The 21339-nt window shown below is 34.4% G+C and overlaps 3 protein-coding genes across 4 annotated transcripts; all 3 read right to left on the reverse strand.

Moving 5' to 3' along the window:
* Nucleotides 1-1253: 1253 nt before the first annotated feature.
* On the reverse strand, nt 1254-4260 carry LOC146940239 (Haloacid dehalogenase-like hydrolase (HAD) superfamily protein). Its single transcript, XM_085753921.1, has 8 exons — nt 3905-4260; nt 3390-3460; nt 3152-3310; nt 2665-2731; nt 2390-2485; nt 2168-2214; nt 1793-1873; nt 1254-1629 (listed from the first exon to the last, which is right to left on the reverse strand). The coding sequence occupies exons 1-8, from the start codon at nt 4250-4252 to the stop codon at nt 1506-1508; spliced, it is 993 nt and encodes a 330-aa protein (XP_085610047.1). The 5' UTR covers nt 4253-4260; the 3' UTR covers nt 1254-1505.
* A 659-nt stretch (nt 4261-4919) lies between these two features.
* Nucleotides 4920-9846, reverse strand: LOC146940240 (tetratricopeptide repeat (TPR)-containing protein). Its single transcript, XM_085753922.1, has 11 exons — nt 9655-9846; nt 8394-8610; nt 8048-8140; nt 7871-7972; nt 7628-7795; nt 7406-7494; nt 6909-7030; nt 6601-6782; nt 5999-6283; nt 5663-5810; nt 4920-5487 (listed from the first exon to the last, which is right to left on the reverse strand). Exons 1-11 carry the CDS (start codon nt 9813-9815, stop codon nt 5114-5116), a joined length of 1941 nt encoding a protein of 646 aa, XP_085610048.1. The 5' UTR covers nt 9816-9846; the 3' UTR covers nt 4920-5113.
* A 1858-nt stretch (nt 9847-11704) lies between these two features.
* Nucleotides 11705-19471, reverse strand: LOC146940241 (Peptidase C78, ubiquitin fold modifier-specific peptidase 1/ 2). Of its 2 annotated transcripts, none has more exons than XM_085753924.1 (12): nt 18876-19471; nt 17509-17768; nt 17145-17232; nt 16880-17055; nt 16022-16112; nt 15710-15832; nt 15509-15550; nt 15346-15422; nt 13434-13522; nt 13030-13141; nt 12321-12423; nt 11705-12213 (listed from the first exon to the last, which is right to left on the reverse strand). In XM_085753924.1, exons 1-12 carry the CDS (start codon nt 19414-19416, stop codon nt 11984-11986), a joined length of 1932 nt encoding a protein of 643 aa, XP_085610050.1. In that variant the 5' UTR covers nt 19417-19471; the 3' UTR covers nt 11705-11983. The 2 variants fall into 2 exon arrangements, with proteins under 2 accessions (XP_085610050.1, XP_085610049.1); XM_085753923.1 differs by having other exon boundaries at nt 15509-15556.
* Nucleotides 19472-21339: the final 1868 nt, after the last annotated feature.

The following is a 21339-nucleotide window of genomic DNA, read 5'->3' on the forward strand; positions in this document are numbered from 1 at the left end:
AAGAAATGTTTTATTTCTGGTTTCAAATTATTAAAAGAAATTAATTAATTTAGATTCTTTCAAAAGAAAAAATTTAGGTCCAGTAAAAATTAATTCTTTTTTTTTTGCCAACCAATGGACTATAAGATAATTTCGTTTTTGTTAAAAAAAAAAATTAATTTGTTAAGAAAAAACACTAGAGGATAAGCGTAGATTAATTTAAATATAGCGTTGCTCACTCTTAAGGGTGAAAATAAGTCAGATCGACTTACATAGCTTTATATTTGACTCACATATTTATTAAGTCTAACTTTACAAAGTTTACTCCCACCCCTACTCACCGGTCACTCCGTTGTTACGGTCTTAAAAATAATATTTTTTTTAGACTAAGTTGTACTATGAATCTCTTAAATTATTTTTAGGTTTTGGTTTGGTTTATTAAGATTTTCGTTCCATTTAAATCTCATGAGTTATTAAGAAAAACTCATTTAGCTTTTTTTCGTTTCATTTTGGTCTCTTAAGTTATGGTCAATGTTAGACACTTTGATTCTTTTTGTTAATTTTTCATTTGAAAATGTCAAATTATTCATGTGACGATACATTTTGGTGATCAGACATCTTATTTATAAAAAAAAGAAGGATACAATGAAATATTTGACGGATTCAAACATAAAATTTACATAAATACGAAAAATGTTTAATGTTTGTAACTTTAAAAAAAATTAAAGACTAAAATAAAAATGCTTAAGAAGCCAAAAGTGTAATTTAGCCCGATATTCATTGAAAATAGTGTTTTAAATTACTAACTAATTTAGTATTTGATTGATTTCTAATATTTTTTTAATTCTTCCCTCAATTGCTTTATTATTGTCGAAGCAAAACTATATTAAAATAAAATAAAGGTAATCAGATGTACTGAGTTCGAATTCAGTTATGTGAATACAAAAATGTTAAACCTTTTGAAGGAGTTTCACCCCAGCTAAATATCGTCATATTTAGTTCTAAGAATTAATTCTAGACCTACACATGGAAACCTGATTTACACAACAAAAAAGTTGGTATAAACTTATATTGCTATTTAACTTTGAAGAGATTTATTTCCGAAATGAATCAGGTTCTTATGATTTAACCTATAACGTGTAGAAATGGAGGTGTAACTCATGGACCTATCATATGCTTATGTAGGTGTAAAATGGAGGTGTCAATACTCAATAGTAGCATTCAACTACAGTACGAAAGAATTGTTACTATTCTCCCAATCTAAAGACTTGATGTTAAAACTTGGTCATAAGCTTTTTATTTATAAGAGATTGAGGCTCTGACATTTTTAATCATCAAAGGGTTAACAAGAAAAATACAATTAAACATAAATGAAGCTTAACAAGAAATAAGCCTCTTTACACAACCGATATAAACATTGATCTTTTAATCATTGACTTAAAAGGGTAAGCCTGACAACAAATGAGGAATTGAGCACTGATAGAAATAGTGAAGGAGACTTGAATAATCATACAAAATCCAGTTTGCTAGCTGACATATTGCTTCTCAAGAAGGCTACCACAAAATGCCAAATCAAATCTCTCCTCAGGAGGATCACCAATGAAGTCAAATACAGCATCTGCATTTAAGAAATCTTCATCTGCTGTATACCTGCATGATACATTTGAGATCAAGAATGAAATCACATTGAAGGAGTTAGTATGAGATCCCGAATTCGATCCCAAAAACTAACATAACCACTAACTTACTATCATCTCTGCCTATGAAAAAAAATTACATAGAGCTGCTTTCCATTTAGTAAATAGAAATATACCCGCTCTTTGTTACTATACACTTCATCCCAGCTGCTTTAGCTGCTGCTAGACCTATTGCACTGTCCTCGACCACGACACATCTGTAAATAACAATATTTCACATTCAAAAGTTGCACACTCCATACAGTTCAAAAACAAATAACTAGTAATTGATAATAACTTGCTCTAAAATTTTGGTTCAAATAAACGCCATACAATTCTACAGTTGCTGGATAGGTTTCATACAACATTTGATTTTATGATGGATACATTTGGCATATAATCGTTTTGAACCATTAACTTTTCCAATGTCTTGTGTAATTTAAAGTGTTTGACAATTGACTTTTCATGATTAGTACTCCATATACTAGTTAGGCATGACTATTATGAGATACCTCGAAGGTTCAACACCGAGAGTGCTTGCAGCTAGTATATAGATGGCCTGTCACAAAGAGCATAACACAGTTAGCCACATAGATCATACCATACTGAACATTCAATCATATAGTAAAAAAGGCTCCATTGTTTAACTGTAGTGTATAAAATGAGACTGCATATAAACATATATTGTGTCCTGAAAATCTAAAAAATTAGCATTGCAATGATGAAAATCTTACTGGATCAGGCTTTTTTCGGGGAACCACGTCTCCTGCAAATATCTGGATTTTCGCTGCTCGCTCAGGTCCCAGTAAACATGATACTATTGCAGAGACCTGAAATCAACTCATGACTTAGGTCCTGAGATGGAATACAAATAAATACAGAACCGATATTGCAGTTATGAATAAAGTACACACAAGTAACTAATAGGAATTGATTCTATAAAATGGGCCGTTTTTCCCTGTAGTTGGAAAAATTCATTTAAGGAAATTGTGTAAGTGATTATACATACCGCCTTCTCATTGGAAGTGCTGCAAACTGCAACGTTGACTCCTTGAGTTAAAGCCTGATCGACAAGCCTGTATGTTTGAAAGAAAGATACACATAATAAGATAAGGCACAGAGTTCGTGTGTCCTGATATAAAAGAAACAGCTCTTTTTAGTTAATGTTGCAAAACATAACATGAAAATTAGATCAAAAATCAAAACAACATCATAACATAAATAATATTAGCCTATTAAGGGATATTTCCACATGTTATAAACCAACTACTTAGCAGGTAATTAACTTCTCTAGCGTTTCATGTTTTGAATGTTAACTTAAATTGGTAAGTATCAACTTCTCCTAGCTGTTTCGAAACTAAATTAAATCATGAAGAATAGAATCGAAAACTCAAGCCATTAGGTGACACCCAATAAATGAATTTATTTACATGTTTAACAAAAAACATTATAAATAATGAGTATGGATGTAAGATAAAGAACAGATAGTAACCAACTTTGCAACACCTGGGCGAAGAGGCAACAGTTTTTTCTCAACAAGTTCCATGAATAGTTCTGTCTTTCGCTTGTGAAGTGAAGCTATGAAATCTTTTCTTTCTTGTTCACCGGTCGGTGCATTCGCAGGCCAGCCTGTCTTGTTAAAGTACGCTGTCATCCTACAATAAACACATCAATTGTAGCTGCAAATTCAAAACAAGAATGAAAAAAGTTGTATGTATTTGAATTACAACTTACCTTTCTTTTCCACCTCCAATTTTGAGCAATTCACCGTACAATTCCACGTCCCAGGTAACGCCTAGTTCTTTCTGCACAACTCAACAACAGACACACTTGTTATGGTTAAAAGGATCTTAGTTCACGTACTACATTTGATTGCATACCACCAAACACTAATAATCGTTTCCAAGGCGCCGCTCTGGTGGTTGAGCCAGTATAAAGATGTTATAGGATTCAAACTTGATTACTAACGTTAGATGTAAAATGTTTTTTTTTTTTGGTGAAAAGATGTATTAGTTACACTAGTTAGTTAACTAAACTAGTTTGTTGTTTTCATCGGCTATATAAGTCTTGTTGTACCCTCAATGTAATCAACGATTCTCTCTCTCATTTTCAATATAGTTTTAGTTTTACTTTTCTATACTTTTATCTTATCAATGACTTCTATTAAAAATAGTAATAATCACACTAAGAAGTACTAGTAATATTTACTTATGAAAAAGAAAAAACAAAGATTAAAAAGCATGAGGCACCTCTTGGAAGGTATCATTGAAAGAAATGCGGTGACCATCTTTTTCAGTATCTACAAGGACTCCATCACAGTCAAAAAGAAGAGCTGAGGGAAGCGTAGAAGATGCCGAAGCCGAGGCTGAGCAACTCAACCTACGCCTTCTGGCTGTTGAAGTTGATATCTTAAGAGCTTTGACAGTGAAAGAGGATGTTGAATTACTGTGTTGTTCATGATCCTTCTTGTTGTGCTTAAGGAGGCTTATAAGTGTTGTTGTTTTTGGTTGATGAGTTCGATTCAACAATGAAGCAGAGGAAATGGAGATGATGCTATTTGTTGATGCCATGGCCATTGCCTTAGTTTTTCCTTGCATACCAAATCATCACACACATTTCAATTACTACTTATCTGCTTCCTATGGAGTGGGACCGTTAATTGTGGTTTTCCACTTCCAACACAGGTTCGTTTTGATTAGGTACTGTTGTCTTTCTTACTCTCCACGTGGCATTACTACACGCACCTCACATTTCCTTTCCACACGCCCATTCCCTTTTCTACTTGATAAAAATATCAATAAATTATTAATTTTTTAAATGGTTATTAGTTTTCCTTAAATTAAATGACTAATAGTTATCAATGATATTATATATTAGAGTCATAAATTAATTTATAAATATTCATTGAAGTATAATAAAGAAAATGTTACCAATTGATCTCAGGGTATAGTTTGAAGAATCGAAAGAGGTAACTTTTCTATAGAAAATGATGTATTTATTACTTTGATAAGTGCAACTTCAACACTATGTCACGAGGCAATGAGCAGATATGTTCAATGGTGCACAGTTTTCCATTGACAAGGTGTGTCTGAGACTCAATCATGGAAGCCCTAAACAGACAGCATGATTAACACAAAAATATCAAGCATGCAGTCCCCTGGTTTGTTGTTTGTTTTTACTTTCTTTTAATTTTCATATAATTTCTTAGTTCAAAGAACTCAGCAATCAACTAAACAGCATACTATATAATTACATAGCCTGAAATGAACTCAAAAAAGAAAAATAAAACTATATACCCAATTGCTCATTTTCAAAGCACGTAAAGATACAACAAGCCCGTTCCTCTTTGATTTCAAACTATATACTCAATTGCTAATTTTCAAAGATACAAGTTCATTCCTCTCTGATTTGATTATTCTAAATGAAGGAACGGCAGAAGAAAGGAACTACATACAATATCATTCTTTAAGAGTGCATGAGGAAAGGTCTTTGCATATCTTCGACATTGTGGCAACCTTAATCAAGTTAGACTTGGCTGCATCCAGCATTGAATCTGATTGGAGTGCTTTCTCAAAACAATACTTGGCCTCTTCTAACAGACCCTCTGCAATAAAAACAAGACCCAGATTGTTGAATGCAGGAGCATATCCAGGCTGAAGTTCAAGTGACTTTGTAAACATGGCCTTTGCAAGTTCATATTTTTTCTGCTGGCGATAGAGAATTCCCATATTGGATAGTATAGCATGTGCTTCTTGTTTCGTTGCCAAAGACAAAGCCCGTTTGTATACTTCTTCAGCTTGTGATTGTTCTTCTGATAGTTGAAGTGAGACACCTATTCATACATTTTTAACCCATATGAAGTGAATAACCCTTTTACGGGAAAAAGACATGGAAGAGGGAGTCAAAATGCCGGACTAAAGTTGGCACTTGACAATCAAAGGCATAGAATATCGTACTTGAGAAGATAGATATTCCCATTACAGCCAAGAGAGAAAAGAAGCACATACCGAGGTTAGACCATGCATAGCTGCAACCCTTGTCACAGGCAACAGCAGCTTTGAGGTATTTTTGTGATGTTTTGAATTCCCTGGCACAAAGACTGTGAAGGCCAAGTTGGTGCCACTGAACTGCATCATCTGGATCTTCCGCTATGGCCTAGTAGAAAAAGAATGATACACCAAACAACTATGTGAGATAATAAATCCAACAGAGACACCAAACATTTAACATCAGACAAGCTGCATAAATGCGTAAATTAGCAAGTGTATACTTAGGATAAGGCATAGAAATTTTCCATCTGCACCTCAACCTGGGGACATACCTATAAGAAAGCAATAAATTACCTGCTTTAGGCTGGAAACAGCACGTTCTTCAATTTCCTTCAGCCCGTCCTGTTCACTTTCGTATGCTGCTGATATCTCATGCTGAGCCTTGTGGACCATTGCAAGCCCGGCCCAAGCTATTGGAAGCTCAACCAGGGATGAATCACCATCTCTTATTATGGAAGCCATCTCATTTCCAGCAGACGAAAGCAATTCACTAGGATCTTGAGATCTTTCTGCCTCCTTTATTCGATGGCTAGCAACGGCATATCGAGCAGACATGCAATTAGGTTCCAGTTTTGCTGCCTGGCAACAAAGGGAAGGAAAAATGAAACACTAAATCACAATCTACATTGGCCAAAACATCCTCAGAAGATGGGTTAATAAAAACAAGGGAGAAACTATAAGTGACGCTAACACTAGCCAAAATGTAATACATGTAAAATCAATGAGTAACTCCAGCTATCTTTAATCATGGAAAAAAATGCCAAAAAAAAATGATCTGCTTGAATTTGTTTCAAGAGAATCAAATGTCAAAACATTTCCACCAACAAGGACCAGGAAACCAATGAACAACCTCAATAAATACACTATAAATGATTGTAGCAAGGGGCCATGAGCACCTTTTCCAAGCACTTGCTGGAAATTCGATGATTCCCAGTAATAGCAAATGCATAGGCAAGATTTGCCCAAATATGGGCTGATTTTCCATCTGCTTTAACTGCAGCTAACAAACATTCCTTAGCAACATTAGCAGCCATGGATTGTTCTGCTGAAGCATCATCAGCAGCATTTGCACCAGCACCTGGAATTAAAAATCCATATGACAAAATGAAAACCATATTACAAAATTTTCTTCAATCGCTACATAATCATATTAAAGGACAAATCAAGGTAATAAATTATGAGAGCATAGATATCAGTATAGTACCTGCTACAACTGAAGCATTTTTACACAAAAGGAGAGCAGCATAATTGACCAAAGCTGCAGGATGGTTTTGATCTTTTAGGATCAACTCTTGGAAACACTTCGCAGATAATTCCAAATCTCCACTGAAGGCAATTTAGTTAGTAACAGTACTGAGGAAAGACATATGGAATAAAATCTCATAAACTCTTTTCAATTAAAACCACAAAAATATCGGTATTTCTCAAACAATTCAACGCAATAGTATTACACAGAAAAAAGGTTTGAATATTTCTTAGAACAGGATCTGCTGTATGGTGCATTGCGGGTGTACTGAAGATAAACTTTTCGCTAAAAATGAAAAGACATTATCACCACATGTCACATGGGAATGAATCTTGCATATGTTACAAACTAAAGGGTACAACTTAACGTGAAGAGTTAAATAAAATACAAAACATCCCAAGTATATCATTTTACTTATTTTATATATAAAAGAGGTAATTACCATTTGAACTTACATTTGAAGGTAAGCTATCCCAAGATTACCAAGGCAATCATAGTTCTCTGGTGCAATGGCTAACAAGGATGACAAAACTGAGATGGCACTCTACACCAGGGTTTGAAGTTTACATTGGTTCAGGAAATGGAAGAAAAAAATGTTGTTACGTCAATTACTAAAACGTCATACATGCTGTGAGAGCTTTCAAGTGTGTGGAAAAGAGAAAACAAGGTGCATGTACCTGCACACGGCCAGTTTTAAGAAGGATAAAACCCAGTGTATTCCATACAGCTGCCTGCCTGATATCCGATTGCGTTGATTCTTTCAGTTTAGAAAGAATTTCCTCAAGTTCGTGAGGTTCAAGTTCTTTGTCTGAACTATTTTCTGATGAACTTTCTATTATCAGGCACTATAAGGATTATAAGAACATGTCAATGAACAGAAAGACTAAAATAAATAATCTATCAAATTAAGATTATCATACCTGTGCATGGTGAATCTGAACTAAAGAAAGGAACTCTGCCCTATCAATCTCAACCTCTGGCCTGAGTAATATCTCTTCTGCCTTCTCATAAGCCAATATAGCCTGAAAAAGTTAATGACCTAATGAGTAACCTGTATGTAGACTAGGAACCGTAACAGGTAAATTTGGAAGAACTACCTTTTGAGGTTGGTTTAATCTTTGGTACATCAAGCCAAGTATAAAATGAGCATGAGCATTTTTGGGCATCTTCCTCGCAACATGAACCAATCCCTACAATTATACCTAGTTTTGTCATTGACTAACCAAAAACAACAACACTGGCAATATTCATAAAAATAAATTACTACTATGTCAAGATTACGTCTTGCTAACTGACTAACTAGTTTTAGGTAGGAATTATTAAAGATAGCTATCTGACTATCTGGAATCCTTAGGCACATTAGACTGATTGATTAATAGAGTTTAAAAGTGGGATGATTTAAATCAAAGAAAAATATATTTGATGATTCCAAATTAAACTCACAGTCTTCATGCTGCTAACTTTTTCTTCCCTTGCTGAAGGAGCCCCTTGAACATGTGGATCACCATCCGCATCAGCTCCACAGTCAATAGAAGAATCCGTCTTGCTAGGTTTGGAACGGCATTTCCCCAATTTGTTCAACAATTTACCTTCAGCTTCGTTGCTATTGGTGTCTTTGGACAACAAACTCTTATCTTGACTGTTTTGGTCATTTATCAACCTATATGTTAATTCAAAAATTAATAAATCAATAAATGACAAAAACCAACAAAAAGATATTCAGAATTAATGCAAACGATTCTTATTGCAATAACTAAAGATTTTTTTTAAGAAAACCTGCTGTCAATTGAATGGACAATAATCAATAACATGCATAAATGTTACATTCACATTTACAAAATGAAATACAATGATATACTATAGCACATTTACAAAGGAACGATTCTGTTTTACAACTACAAGCTTGTCGGCCGTTTCTCTTTCATAACTTTCCGAAAAATATATCACTTGAAATCCATTACAATGTTTGACTTGGTTGCGAGGTCCAATATCTTCAATGAAATTACAAAATTATAGACCCAAATGCTCGTTACACAGTGTTGTCAATTGTGGATAGTGGAAAATAGAAGATTGTTAAAACTTCACTACGCAGTAGTGCTAAAGCTTCGCCATAGCTGATATTTGACAACATTTTGTATTAAACAACGTATCGCAGAACAAAAACAATTTGCCCAAATTCCGTTATGCTATAACCAAGGTTTTAAATAACGATCGAGGTCGCATTAAGGAATTCGTGATTTATGCTATTACGGATGATAAGTTATAGATTGCAATCGTCACGATGTGAATTAATCATGCCATTGTGCAAATCTTTTTTAAATTATTTGTGCATATATAATATAACTTGATTTCTCGTTTTTTCATAATTCATAACTGTAACTCTTTGCACAATTTTATAATGAATTTATTTCTTCTAAAATGTGATTTACCAAAAAAATCCAAAACAAACGGGTCCTTAATCACTTCCATTTTCTCAAATTATTACGAAAGTCTACGTGTCGGTATCGAGTTCGGTGCATCATATTCATAGATAGTAAGCCAGTAATTCTGTTAGTTAATTATGAGTTACTTCAGGCTTGCCTAGTTCATTCATATTTCTGAGCACAATGTATTTGCACAAGCTCTAGTTTATAAATGAAGTCGAATTCATTGTTTCAGTTCTAATTAATCAGAAGTAAATAAATAAATAAAAAGAAAAAGATACCTGGTGATTTCAGTATGTGGTGGAAGAAGTGAAGAAGAATGATTATTGTCGTCTTCGTCGTCATCGGCTTCAGGGGGATCGATGTTGAGGTCAGCCAAAACAGCGAATTGTTTCCTCTTCATCCCTGCTGACCTCTCTTCTGAACCCAACTTCTCAGCCATTTCAACTCGAGTCAGTTAGGTTTCGCATTCTATTCTTCGTTTCATTTCACTTCATATATGTACTTTTTTATGCGGGGGGGACCCTCATTCTTGGTTCTTTTTTTTTTTTTTTTTTTTTTTTACATAATTGAATAATAACATGTAAAACTATTATTTTTATTTTTATTGAAGAAATGTAAAACTATTATTATTATTAACACACATTTTGTCAAAACAACATGTTCATGCCTATAAATCGTGATTATTAATTATTAGTTAATTATAATCTTGGTGGTTTTTTTTATACTCCTTTCATTTCAAATTATATGATATTTTGGACATTTCACACATATTAAAAAATGTAATTAATTTTGTATGAGAAGGAGATGCGTTGCTTTACAAAATTGTGCTTAATAAATAGTATGGAAAAGTTAAATTAAAGAATTGAAAGAATGGAGTGTAATAAATAGTTAATAGTATGGTAGAAAAAGTTTAATTGGTATTGTAAAACAACTTATAATTTGAGATGATGAGAGTATTGATCAAGGAGAATAATTTATCAACTCATTCAATAAAATATTAAATATAATTAATGTTAGTTTGTTTGGTCAATTAACCTAGTGGCTAAAGCTCACACAATTAAATATGGAGAAGTGGAGGTGTCCGGGGTTCAACCCCTGACCCCTGCATATAATATGCAATATCCCAACCAACTGAGCTAAGCTCACGGTGATAATTAATGTTAGTTTGTATTACAGGGTTTATTTAGAATTTTGTATTTTAGCTGGAAACATCAGAATATTATAGCTTTTTTATATTAGAATGAGAGAGAGAGAACAAGGGATGACACAAGAAAGAGCCTCTCCTTCCTTAGGTTAGAATTGAGAAATAAAATAATATTAGCAAGAATGACATCTAAAATATGTAAAGAAAAATTCCTGTAAACGCATCATTGCAAGTGTTCATTTTTTGATATATTTGGACCATCAGAATGGTCTAATATGTGAAGTAGATAGATAAGAGAGATGACCTCTTTTATAAGAAATTGGATGAAATTGGATACAATAGATGAGATAATAAGAACAACATGAATGGCACATGTCTCAACAATGTCATGAGTTAGATGTATGTTTCTAGCTATTGAATTTCTAAAGTAATGTTACATGATTCAGCAGCAAGGATATTAACCGTGCCATAGGGGCGGAGGGACCATGGGAGCCAGGGGTGGCCGTGGTCCCCCCTAGTTTTTTCTAATTTTTTTAGAGAAGGCTGTTTCATAAGGAAAAACATCTAAGATTTTAGTTTATCGTTTAAAAGCAATATTCTAATTTTCCTACGTGAGCTTAACTCAATTGGTAGGAACAATGCATAAAATATGTAAAGTCTGGGGTTCGAACCCCGACCACCACAAAAAAAAAAGCAATATTCTAATTTTCCTACATTTTATCATTAAAAAAATTATTCGCTATTATGAATAATAAAATTCAAAAGAAATTAAATTTTAATTCACTAAGGAATATTTAGTTGATTAATTACTTAAAATTCACAAACACTTTTAATAAATAATATTCAGTAATTATAATTTTTTAGAAAGACCAAATATAGTAGTATATGTCAAATTGACGCATGTACCATACGTCCATACCCAAAGATTGTTTGAGATTTAGAGAAGAAAAAAAATGGAACAACTTCTATTTGTTTACTACCCAAAAAAACCACTTTTGAAAAAAAATTATAATTTTGAAGAAAGCTAACTAGTTTATTTGTTACCTCCTTGTTTTGAAAAAAAGTTAATCTTAATAACTTTTTATGAGTCAATTGATATTTTTAAAAATCCTAAACAAACGCTTCAAAACGATTAAAATGATTTTTTTTTATAAAATAAAAAATCTTAAACACACCCTGTGTAATTAGCATCGAATGGTTTGAAAAGTATAAATAATGAAAATGGAGTATATCCCACCTTTCCCATGTTCGAAATACCCTTTGCCTAGGATTTTGCCCAGGTGACTCGACACAGGTATGGCCGATAATTTTAGTTATAGTCAAAGCAAGTCAATTACAGAACATCACTAACCCAAAAGCAAGGGAGTGAATTAAAAGAACCATTTATTCCCAATCACATGTAACTAACAAAAGTCTTCTATTGCGAGAAATTGGGAGTTAGTTCCACCATTGTATCCCAGGAATCATACCATGTTGGGCCTCTGTGGCAGCAGTAGATTATAAAACTTGTCGTGCAAGAAGAAATTCTTTCCTTTGCTGTCGACGGCTTTTTTCCACCCAACCCAACCCCCATTGATTATTTTCTTCAAATCATCTGTACCCGTGTAGTGTGGATCAAGTATTAAAAAAGCGCAATCTCCACTGGCATCATTGTAATCCACTCCCAATAGTGTATATGCAAGGACACCACCACCTGCATTTAGAATCCAAAGCATCATCACTATATACCACAGAATTTCAAGTGACCTCATATTGGGAGACGGCAAATAAATGGCAGAAATTAATATAGCATCTACTAACCAATCATAACAGGTGTACTTTGAGTCTCAAAGTGCAATGCTAATTCTCGACATTTTTCCGGAAGCTCAGCTCCGGATCTAACATTGATGACTTTGCAAGTAACCTGTTTTGGAAAGAAAGCAAAATCCCAGTCAAGTCATTAAGAACCCAATTGTGCTCAGAAGCAGCATAAATTTCATTTTTCATGCACCTATATTTGAATTAAATCAAGTATCCAGAATATAGCCTCTTTAGGAGTGGGAGGCTCAACGTATCTTGATTCTAGGCTTCTAGCCAGAGAACTACACAAGCACAATATCCAGCTGTCCCAAAAACCCAACTATAATATAAATGTTATCTATGAATCTACATTTTATTATTGATATAGTATAGGTTAATGAGATTGTTAAGTAAGCTTTGTAACATTAGCTCAACAGCTCGTATTGTTAAAATAGTTAGCCGTTAGTTATGCCAGCGGTGCCAGTTTGTTAGCAGCAGTGTTAAAATAGTTAGCCGTTAGTTATGCCAGCTGTGCCATTTTGTTAGCAGCAGTTACTAAACTGCCTTAACACCCAGTACAATAAAATAGATACTGGTCCCTGCTTCAGAGATTCAGAACGTCAATATTACACAAACTTCAGATTCATCACATTGACAGTTTCTCTCGAAATTCTTTCACTCTTTAACAATCACAAACATCAACAAATATTAAAATGAACAGAATACTTACACCCAGAAGTTTGTCCAAAACAAAGCTCAACTCAATTGCACCAATCCAGTCTCGTGACCCAATAAAGGAAGGATCTTTATCACCAATCTCGACAAGTGCCTGCTGTATTTCTCTGAGAAATTTGTAGGTTTGTCAGGCTGAAACTAAATCATATACATGAAAATGACAAGCAAGATTTTGTTTTATAGAAGTAAACATCAGCCAGACTGATTGATTGAATTATTTATTCCATTCAAATTAAAAACTAACAACTATTTAGAAGACCAATTTAATAATCCATTGCACATGGGAAAAATCAAATCACAGCAATATTTTAAAACCTGATGACAAGTCAGATACGAATTAAGAAATTATATCTCCCAGTAAAACAAAATCCATCATTGGATGAGGTAAACTATAAATACCTATGAGAAGGAACTTCTATAGACGAGTAGTTTTGGAGTCTGAACCATGAAATGATAGTCTGGAGAGAACGATAAGCACAGCCCCATCCCTAGAAAACAGATATAAATAATTAGTTCCTGAAACTGCAAGAAAACTGCGCCATTTTGTTTTAAGATATGCGCTTGACACCACAATGGGTAAACCACAAGAACCTAACAGAACGGGGAATAAAAGAAAATCGAAACAAGAGATGGGATTTGTTTAGCGATAGAAGGTCAAAAAGTTAATAACTAGTAATAGCAAGGAGTGAGGACGACATATAAAGAAGCTTCAATTGAAAGCGAATAAAAAGTCTCATTTTTTTATTCGCTTTCAAGACAAACAATATCTACAAGACTAACAACTCATCCCAGAAGTAATAGAAAGGAGTGAGGACAACATATAAAGAAGCTTCAATTGAATGCGAATAAAAAGTCTCATTTTTTTTATTCGCTTTCAAGACTAACAATATCTACAAGACTAACAACTCATCCCAGAAGTAATAGTAAGGAGTAAGAACAACATATAAAGAGGCTTCAATTGAAAGCGAATAAAAAGCCTAATTTTTTTTAGGCTTTTTTTTATATTGGCCCTAACTCATCCTTACAAAACCGGCTTGTAAGGCGAGGGTTTCCCAAGCTTTATCAACACTAAACAATCAATATCTCGAAGCAATGTTGGACAAAATTCACCCCTTAAAACCCAACACAATTAAGGTGTTGGAGGCTGCAATGAAGGCAACCCAAAAGTCGCAATTAGGCGGCTAGGGGCCGACCGCAATTAAGGCGGAATTTCCAATAAAAAGTAATTGGCCTGAATTTGATGCCCTGAAACCGGTTTTTAGTGCAAAATAAAATCATTGAGGTTTATTTTAAATAATTTATAATGTATTTGCAAAAGTTCAAACATCAGCTTGATAAAAATGGCCTGGAGGAAGCCCTGGAAAAATGACCACCAAAGTTCCTTTCTAAGGGAGGTTCCATTACATTTCTGGTATTTTAAAGCCGGAATGATAGCCCAACCCTAAAGTGCATTGAAATATTATATAAAGCAGTGTAAAACAAATTAAAAATGACATGATAGGATTAGGAATGACACCATTAGAGAGAGAGTGGGGGTAGCACTTATAGTAGAAAAGTTGGTAGAAAATAGGCTTAGATGGTTTGCACATGTAGAGAGAAGACCCGTAGATGCCGTCATAAGAAGAGTAGATCAAATGGAGGAGAGTCAAGTTAAAAGAGGTAGAGGAAGACCTAGGAAAACTATTAGAGAAACCATTAGAAAGGATTTAGAGGTCAATGAGTTGGATCCAAATATGGTTTATGATAGAACACTATGGCATCATTTGATCCATGTAGCAGACCCCACTTAGTGGGATAAGGCTTGGTTGTTGTTGTAGTGAAACTCATATGAGCAACAGTAGCCGGGATAGAATATTTTTAATTTTTAAAATAGCAGAAAGGATTTGGCAACTCGAGGAAAGACGAAAAAGGACATGTTTATGACACGATCTTCGTTCATGCAGTTCAGCCAATGGTGCCTACCTCTGTGACAATAGAGCAGCTATAGTTACACATATATTTCTTTGATGAATTAGGGTTTTAGTGTTACAAGCCTTATATATAGTACTACGATTCAGATTACAATACCCCTGAACCATGCCAGCTATTACCCCCGCAGCCCGGGTCAAACACAAGGGCAGGGACGGTGCCAACTCACAATAAGACCGTGTTCTTGATAATCTAAAACTAGTCATCAATAAGATAATAGCCACTATGGTGTGTTTGTGTTTGAATTTAAAATATCCACGACTAGGACATTTTGATCAAGGCTAAAAAAACACAGTTTCAAGAACATGTAACAACTGTTACGAAGCAGAAGAATTGCAATTACCGAATCGTTGAAACCATCCTGAAGATAATGATGGTATTCATAGGAACCTTGAACAAGGGAAACAGCTCCCCCAATAACTGCATAAACCATGAAACCTTAAATGAGACGATGAGACAAAGAAGAATAACATCAAGAACAAGCAAAGGCCATAACAGTAACTAACCCCCACTGCTTGGAATCCCAGTGTGTACATCTCTTAGCAAAGCTGAACCTAACATTGCCACCAAGTATTAAAAAGTTTGTACATGATATACAAACTTTGAAGGGCATGGTATTGGAAAATACAAATACAAAATGGAAAGAGGTAAATGCAATTGTGATTTTTAGCCCTTATATGAACTTTCAATCGAGATGTGCGTACTACCTTTCTGATGAGAGACAGTACCACTGTTTTTCAATTTTGAAAAATCCAAGGCATTAGCAATTCTTAGAAGGGGGCGATCATAAGGTAGCTCCAACCTTGAGTGCAAGGATCTCCTATAATCAACTGCAGAAAGAATGAAGAATTTATAAATTACCAACATATGCTGAGATCATAAATGAAAATGATACAGAAAAGTGGAAAGCCCTACAGATTCAATAGATATGTTCCCATCTGAAATTTAGCAATGGTACATAGTATACAAGGTAAAAGAAGAATCTTATCCATGACCTATGCAAAAGTTCAACAGCATACCTTGCTTCATTTCTGTCTCCCCAAAACTCAGCTCATAGAAAACAGTTATTGGATGCAGAACCCCAGGAGGACTAAAGTGGTAAGGTTTTAGCTGAAAATTGTATTAATTGTTAGTCAATCAAAAGAACAATAAGTATTGAATACATGTGTCAGTATAAATATTCACTTTGAAACTTTATAGATTAATGAAACAAATGATTAAAAAAACAAATAAAACAGAAAGTACTGTATACTGTTCACACAAATAAAACCATTTTATAAATTTCACCTGGTCGATTACAAATAATAATCATCAGGGTGTTTTGTAAAATAAAGGATAATCATTTCCCCCACATCTAATTTTACTATGAGATGATAAGTAGAAAAATAGGTTCAGATAAAATTTGGAGCATTAGCCTCTCACAACATGCATATATCTTTGTAATCGCACATTCATAAGGCCCGATTCATATTACCCATCAAAGAAGGCAGAAATAGGTCTAATTCTTTAAATCAATTAAGCTTGAATTGAACTATTCTACAAGTATAATACAGATCTCCAAATGGAAAGTGCCACTTCATCTGTGAACTATTAGTCATCATGGTGCATGTATTACAGCTCGTATCAAATGGACAGTGTCACTTTATCTGTGAACTATTTTACATGATTGAGAAATAATGTATAGAAATAGAATTCTGTATTTGCAAGACAAATACCAAAAATCCAACTGAAATTGTGCAATGAATGGATAAAAGAATGCCAATAAATAATAAAACATCCATTAACTAGAGGAAAATGATATTGTGACTTGGAATCATGGTGGAACAGTAGAACCATGGAAAACTTATGTAACTAGAAAGATTAACTCATTGTCTCACCTGAGGATGTTTTGCCAAAAGGTTAGGCAACATAAATTTCTGCAGGATATTTAACTGGTCAATTAAGCCAGGGATGATTAAACATGAAACAGCATGTCTCAGTGGAAGATCCCTGGAAGCATAGCAGAGTACATCTAGCTTAATATCCACAACAACGAGTCTGGCTTCTTCCAGGACTGCAATCAATAAATCAATCTCAATTAAGAATGCTATAAACACAAAAATTAAAGTAATTCAACACCGAGTATGACCCTCAAATCCTGACCTGGAAAATATTCTGCAGTAGGCGCGGCAGATGCTGATGATGGCCCTGAGCTATTAAATAGAACACTCACTTGGATAGTATCTGCATTCTAAGCAAAGTAAATTTTCACAAAATGGACGATAATCGTCATTTGACTATTCACAAAGGATCAAGAAAAAAAAAAGACCGAGATATAAATGAAATCAAAATAATATAAGATAATATAGCAAAGATTTAATCCATGAAGCCGACCCGATTTAGTGGGATAGGGCTTGGTTGTTGTTGCTGTTGTTGTTGTAATATAGCAAAAACTAAACAGTTAAAAAGAAAACGGGGGGAAAGATAAATAAATAAATAAAAAGAATATCATAATGTTTTATGTTACCTCCATGGAAAAAGCGGTTTTACTGTTGATGGAAAAGTATGAACAAGATAGTGAGCTTGCATCATAGCCCGCATCACCCTCAACCAAATGCTTGGTTTTGGAGAGGTCTGTGTGAAAGTCTAATTGTACACCTCGAATTACAGCAGGTGGAGGTTTATCCGAAGAGGTTTTGCTCAATGTTTCTAACATGTACACGACCTGAGGGTCTTTTAACTTGGCAATAACAGCTTCAGTTGCCTGCTTATATGCTTTCTCAACATCTGTGGAACAAAATTTGTCCAGAGTTTACTGCATTTAGAACATAGTGAAACATGCATCTTAGATGATTCACTGACATCTAGATATTATCCTGTGCAGCTAAACACTAAGATGTACCCAGCTTATTTAACATTGAAATCAAATACATGAATTTCATCTAATTGACTGCAAAAATTCATGTCAAGTTCAAATTTGTTCCCCTCAAAAAGAAAAAGTTCTAAATTTGTATGCAGTGCACTCAGATTCCATGCACTTACAAAAGCACGCATCCACTGCAGCCAACACGTCGGAACCATCGGAATAAGATATGACGACTTCTCAAATTAGATTCAAACCAATAACTCAAAATGTCAACTGCTTGATCTTCATCTCACAGTTTCGACAAATGACAGTGTGTTTTTGTGACTGCATGGAATTAATTTCCCTTAGTTTACAGGCAACTATCCTTCATGACCCAAATTTTTTTGTCTACCTCATATGTAGTATTTGTATATCATCTTGAACTCAAATTAAAGTGCTCTCAGCGAGAGCTTTCAGTGCAACTCACTGCTGCTACTTGAGGCTTGTGGTCAACAACTACTGTTAACTAAGGTACTGTTCAGTCAATATAAGCATATCCGAAGCTGTTTGGAAGAGCTTATGCAAACAGTTTATGACATATCCATAAGCTACTTTCAGCTTATTTACATAAGTTCTCCAGAATAGCTTATGAAAATAGTCTATAGCTAATATAAAAACAATTTGACTTTATTTTATCATTTGCTACAGAAATAGCTTATACTATATATAAGCACTTATATAATAAGCGCTTATGCACTCAATTAAGTAGTTCATCCAAACAGTCAATACAATAAATACTAGAACTAGAATGGAAGTTGAACATAGTATCCTTCCAAATCACTACTTCAATGTGTCACGAATCCTAATCCCTATTTTTTTGAACTATAGAACAGCCATAAATTGAATGTAAACATTAAAGTAACTTAATTGCAATGTGTGTAAACCTACATACCCAATTCTAATTAACATTTGGAGAGTACAAATGAACAAAAATCAAACAAAAACATTGCTACATTGCATCATTGATTATGCTTCTAGAAAACACTCACCGGATGGATTTTTGAGAGGGTAATAGATTGGCAACTTAATCGGAAGCTCGCAACGAAGCAAGCAACCATTCTCCCACACAAACTTCTCAGGATCTTCTTCTTGAATAACCGACGTAACAGATTCAATTCCGCTATTCACATTTCCAGTCTCACACACAAAAAACCGAACCTCGCCAGAATCCAAACTTTCAACACCTCCAATCAACGGTTGATCTTCCCTCATTCCTTCACCGTATAGAATCTTCCTCAATTCACGAGCAGCTTCGATTGCGGCATGAGCACTGGTATCGTCGCCGGAAGCTAGGGCTCCTATTAAATGAAAGCCTTTGGGAATTAAGGTTTTGAGATCGTTTGATTCTTTTTGAAGATCGGGAGAAGAGGAGGAGGGGGTGGTGTGGGTGCATCGGAGGATGGAGCCGATGGTGAGTGGTGGTAAGAATGGGGATCCGATTAGCCAGTGGTGGATTCCCGGGTCGGATCCTTTGTGGAGATGGTTTGGGCGGCAGAGTAGTCGAACGATGCGGTTGCTATCGTCCGCCATTGGAGTTCTGTGATTACACTCTTTGCTCTTTCAGTTCAATTCAACAGGTAACGATGGACTCACACTGAAACAGTTTCTTTTTTACCATTCAGACCTTTTTTTTTGTCTTTTTTTTTATAGCACTTTTATCCTGCCACTTCTTATTAACCACTTTTTTTTTTTTTTGAGCAAGAGATTAATTAGAATAGACTGTCAGAGTAAATCAATTTTACAACGTCAACCAATTAAAATGAGTAGTTTTGACACATCAACACAAGTGAATTAAAAATGGAAAAATCCAAATAAAATCTCTACTTAATACTTTTGTTCACGTGCCATTGTTTTCGGCTTTGATTGATCCATTTTGTTCTTTGCCATTTATTTGTTGTTATTGCTCATGTTCTTCATTGTTAACTCATGTTTGAATAACTGACAATGAGAATGAAACCACTCAAAATCATTTCTCATGTTCTTAATTCTTATTAGGTGTACTTGGTATAAGAGATTGTTTAGAGAATGGTTATCATGTTCTAATTGCTCATGTTCTTATCAGCTCTCATATTAGTCATTGAAATTCAAACAAATAATGAAACCATTCATTAAAACCGAAGAAATGAAACAAATGAGACAATCCTTAATTAACTTGCAGGTTGAATAAAAATGAATCAATAATTCTTCACTAATTGAAGAAATTTCACGAGAAATTTCTTAATTAAATTGCAGTTTGAATAACAATGAAAACTAGGTTTGAGAGGATCCCTAAAAAAAAAAAAGGTTTGAGAGGGTGAAAGGAGGCAGTAACATAAGGTTATGTATCATGGTAGATGGTGACATAAGACAAAATCATGTGATCAATCAAAACCAAAAGCGGTGGAACAGTGAACTAATATAGTAAGTAGAGATTTTATTTGGATTTTTCCATTTTTAATTCACTTGTGTTGATGTGTCAAAATTACTCATTTTAATTGGTTGACGTTGTAAAATTAATTTACTCTGACAGTCTATTCTAATTAATTAAGTATACAAATGCATTAACCACTAAAATTACATCGTAATTTGGTGGTATATCTATCGTGATATCAAACATTCATTTAATTAAGAGAAATGATATTTGAACAACCATTTCTTGACAACTTTCTCTCTCATACTCATATTGCCCTTCTACTTTCTCTCTTTATTGCTTTGATTTTTGTGTCACTGCCTAAATTTCTTTGTATAATTTGGCTGTCAAACTAGTTGTCACAAGAAAGGGTTGTTCAAATAACATTGCCCTTTAATTAACCATTAAATACAAGTCATTAAGTATTGGGATTCCCTTTAATTGTTTAACAAAAAAAAACTTTTTTTTTTAATAAATTAAGAGCACAATGATATTAAAGAGAATAGAAGGTGTCCCAACTATCTAATCATCAAATAGGTGACTTGAGTGGTGATTGACAGTTATCGCGGTGATGGTTGGAGCAGTGGTTATAGTGTTGTTTCATGGTGGTCAAAGGTGGCTAGAGTGGTGTTCCACAATGATTGAGTTGTGTTTAGAGTAGTTACGGGTGGTAGTGGCCAACAAAAATTGGAGTGGTAGTCGACAATAGTTAGAGTGACGGTCGACGAACAAGTAACCACATTAATCAAAGTGGTGGTTGACGGTGGTTAGAGTGGTGGTCAACAAACAATCAGCCACAATAGTCAGAGGTGGGGTCACAGTGTTGGTCAAAGTACTGGTCCGAGAAGGATGGAATGGTGTCCAACGATTGTCGAAATAGAGACTAATTGTTGTCGAAATAGTGACTAATGGTGCTCGGTATAGTGGTGATGGTGGCCAACGACCATTGATAATAGCCTACCTAAATTGACATCAGGGGAATCAAACTGATATATTGAGAAGAACACACATTAAGGTTTCAAACCAACACCGTTGAAGTAGGTTAAAAGAAAGTAATTGTTGAA

The sequence above is a fragment of the Medicago sativa genome, chromosome 3 (genome assembly GCF_051527215.1).
Source record: "Medicago sativa cultivar Bolivia chromosome 3, Bolivia_mono, whole genome shotgun sequence".
NCBI classification, from domain to species: domain Eukaryota; kingdom Viridiplantae; phylum Streptophyta; class Magnoliopsida; order Fabales; family Fabaceae; genus Medicago; species Medicago sativa.

Excerpts from the sequence above, each read along its gene's own strand:
- LOC146940240 (XM_085753922.1), bottom strand. The coding sequence starts at position 9,815 with ATGGCTGAGAAGTTGGGTTCAGAAGAGAGGTCAGCAGGGATGAAGAGG. Across the intron at positions 8,141-8,393 it reads AAGTTAGCAGCATGAAGACT|GGATTGGTTCATGTTGCGAG; the intron begins GTGAGTTTAATT and ends GTATAATTGTAG. Across the intron at positions 6,783-6,908 it reads AAATGCTTCAGTTGTAGCAG|GTGCTGGTGCAAATGCTGCT; the intron begins GTACTATACTGA and ends TTTTAATTCCAG.
- LOC146940239 (XM_085753921.1), bottom strand. The coding sequence starts at position 4,252 with ATGCAAGGAAAAACTAAGGCAATGGCCATGGCATCAACAAATAGCATC. Across the intron at positions 2,486-2,664 it reads GCACTTCCAATGAGAAGGCG|GTCTCTGCAATAGTATCATG; the intron begins GTATGTATAATC and ends AGTTGATTTCAG. Across the intron at positions 1,630-1,792 it reads TGTATAGTAACAAAGAGCGG|GTATACAGCAGATGAAGATT; the intron begins GTATATTTCTAT and ends TGTATCATGCAG.
- LOC146940241 (XM_085753923.1), bottom strand. The coding sequence starts at position 19,416 with ATGGCGGACGATAGCAACCGCATCGTTCGACTACTCTGCCGCCCAAAC. Across the intron at positions 15,557-15,709 it reads TACTGTCTCTCATCAGAAAG|GTTCAGCTTTGCTAAGAGAT; the intron begins GTAGTACGCACA and ends TGGCAATGTTAG. Across the intron at positions 13,523-15,345 it reads AGGATGGTTTCAACGATTCG|GGATGGGGCTGTGCTTATCG; the intron begins GTAATTGCAATT and ends TCTGTTTTCTAG.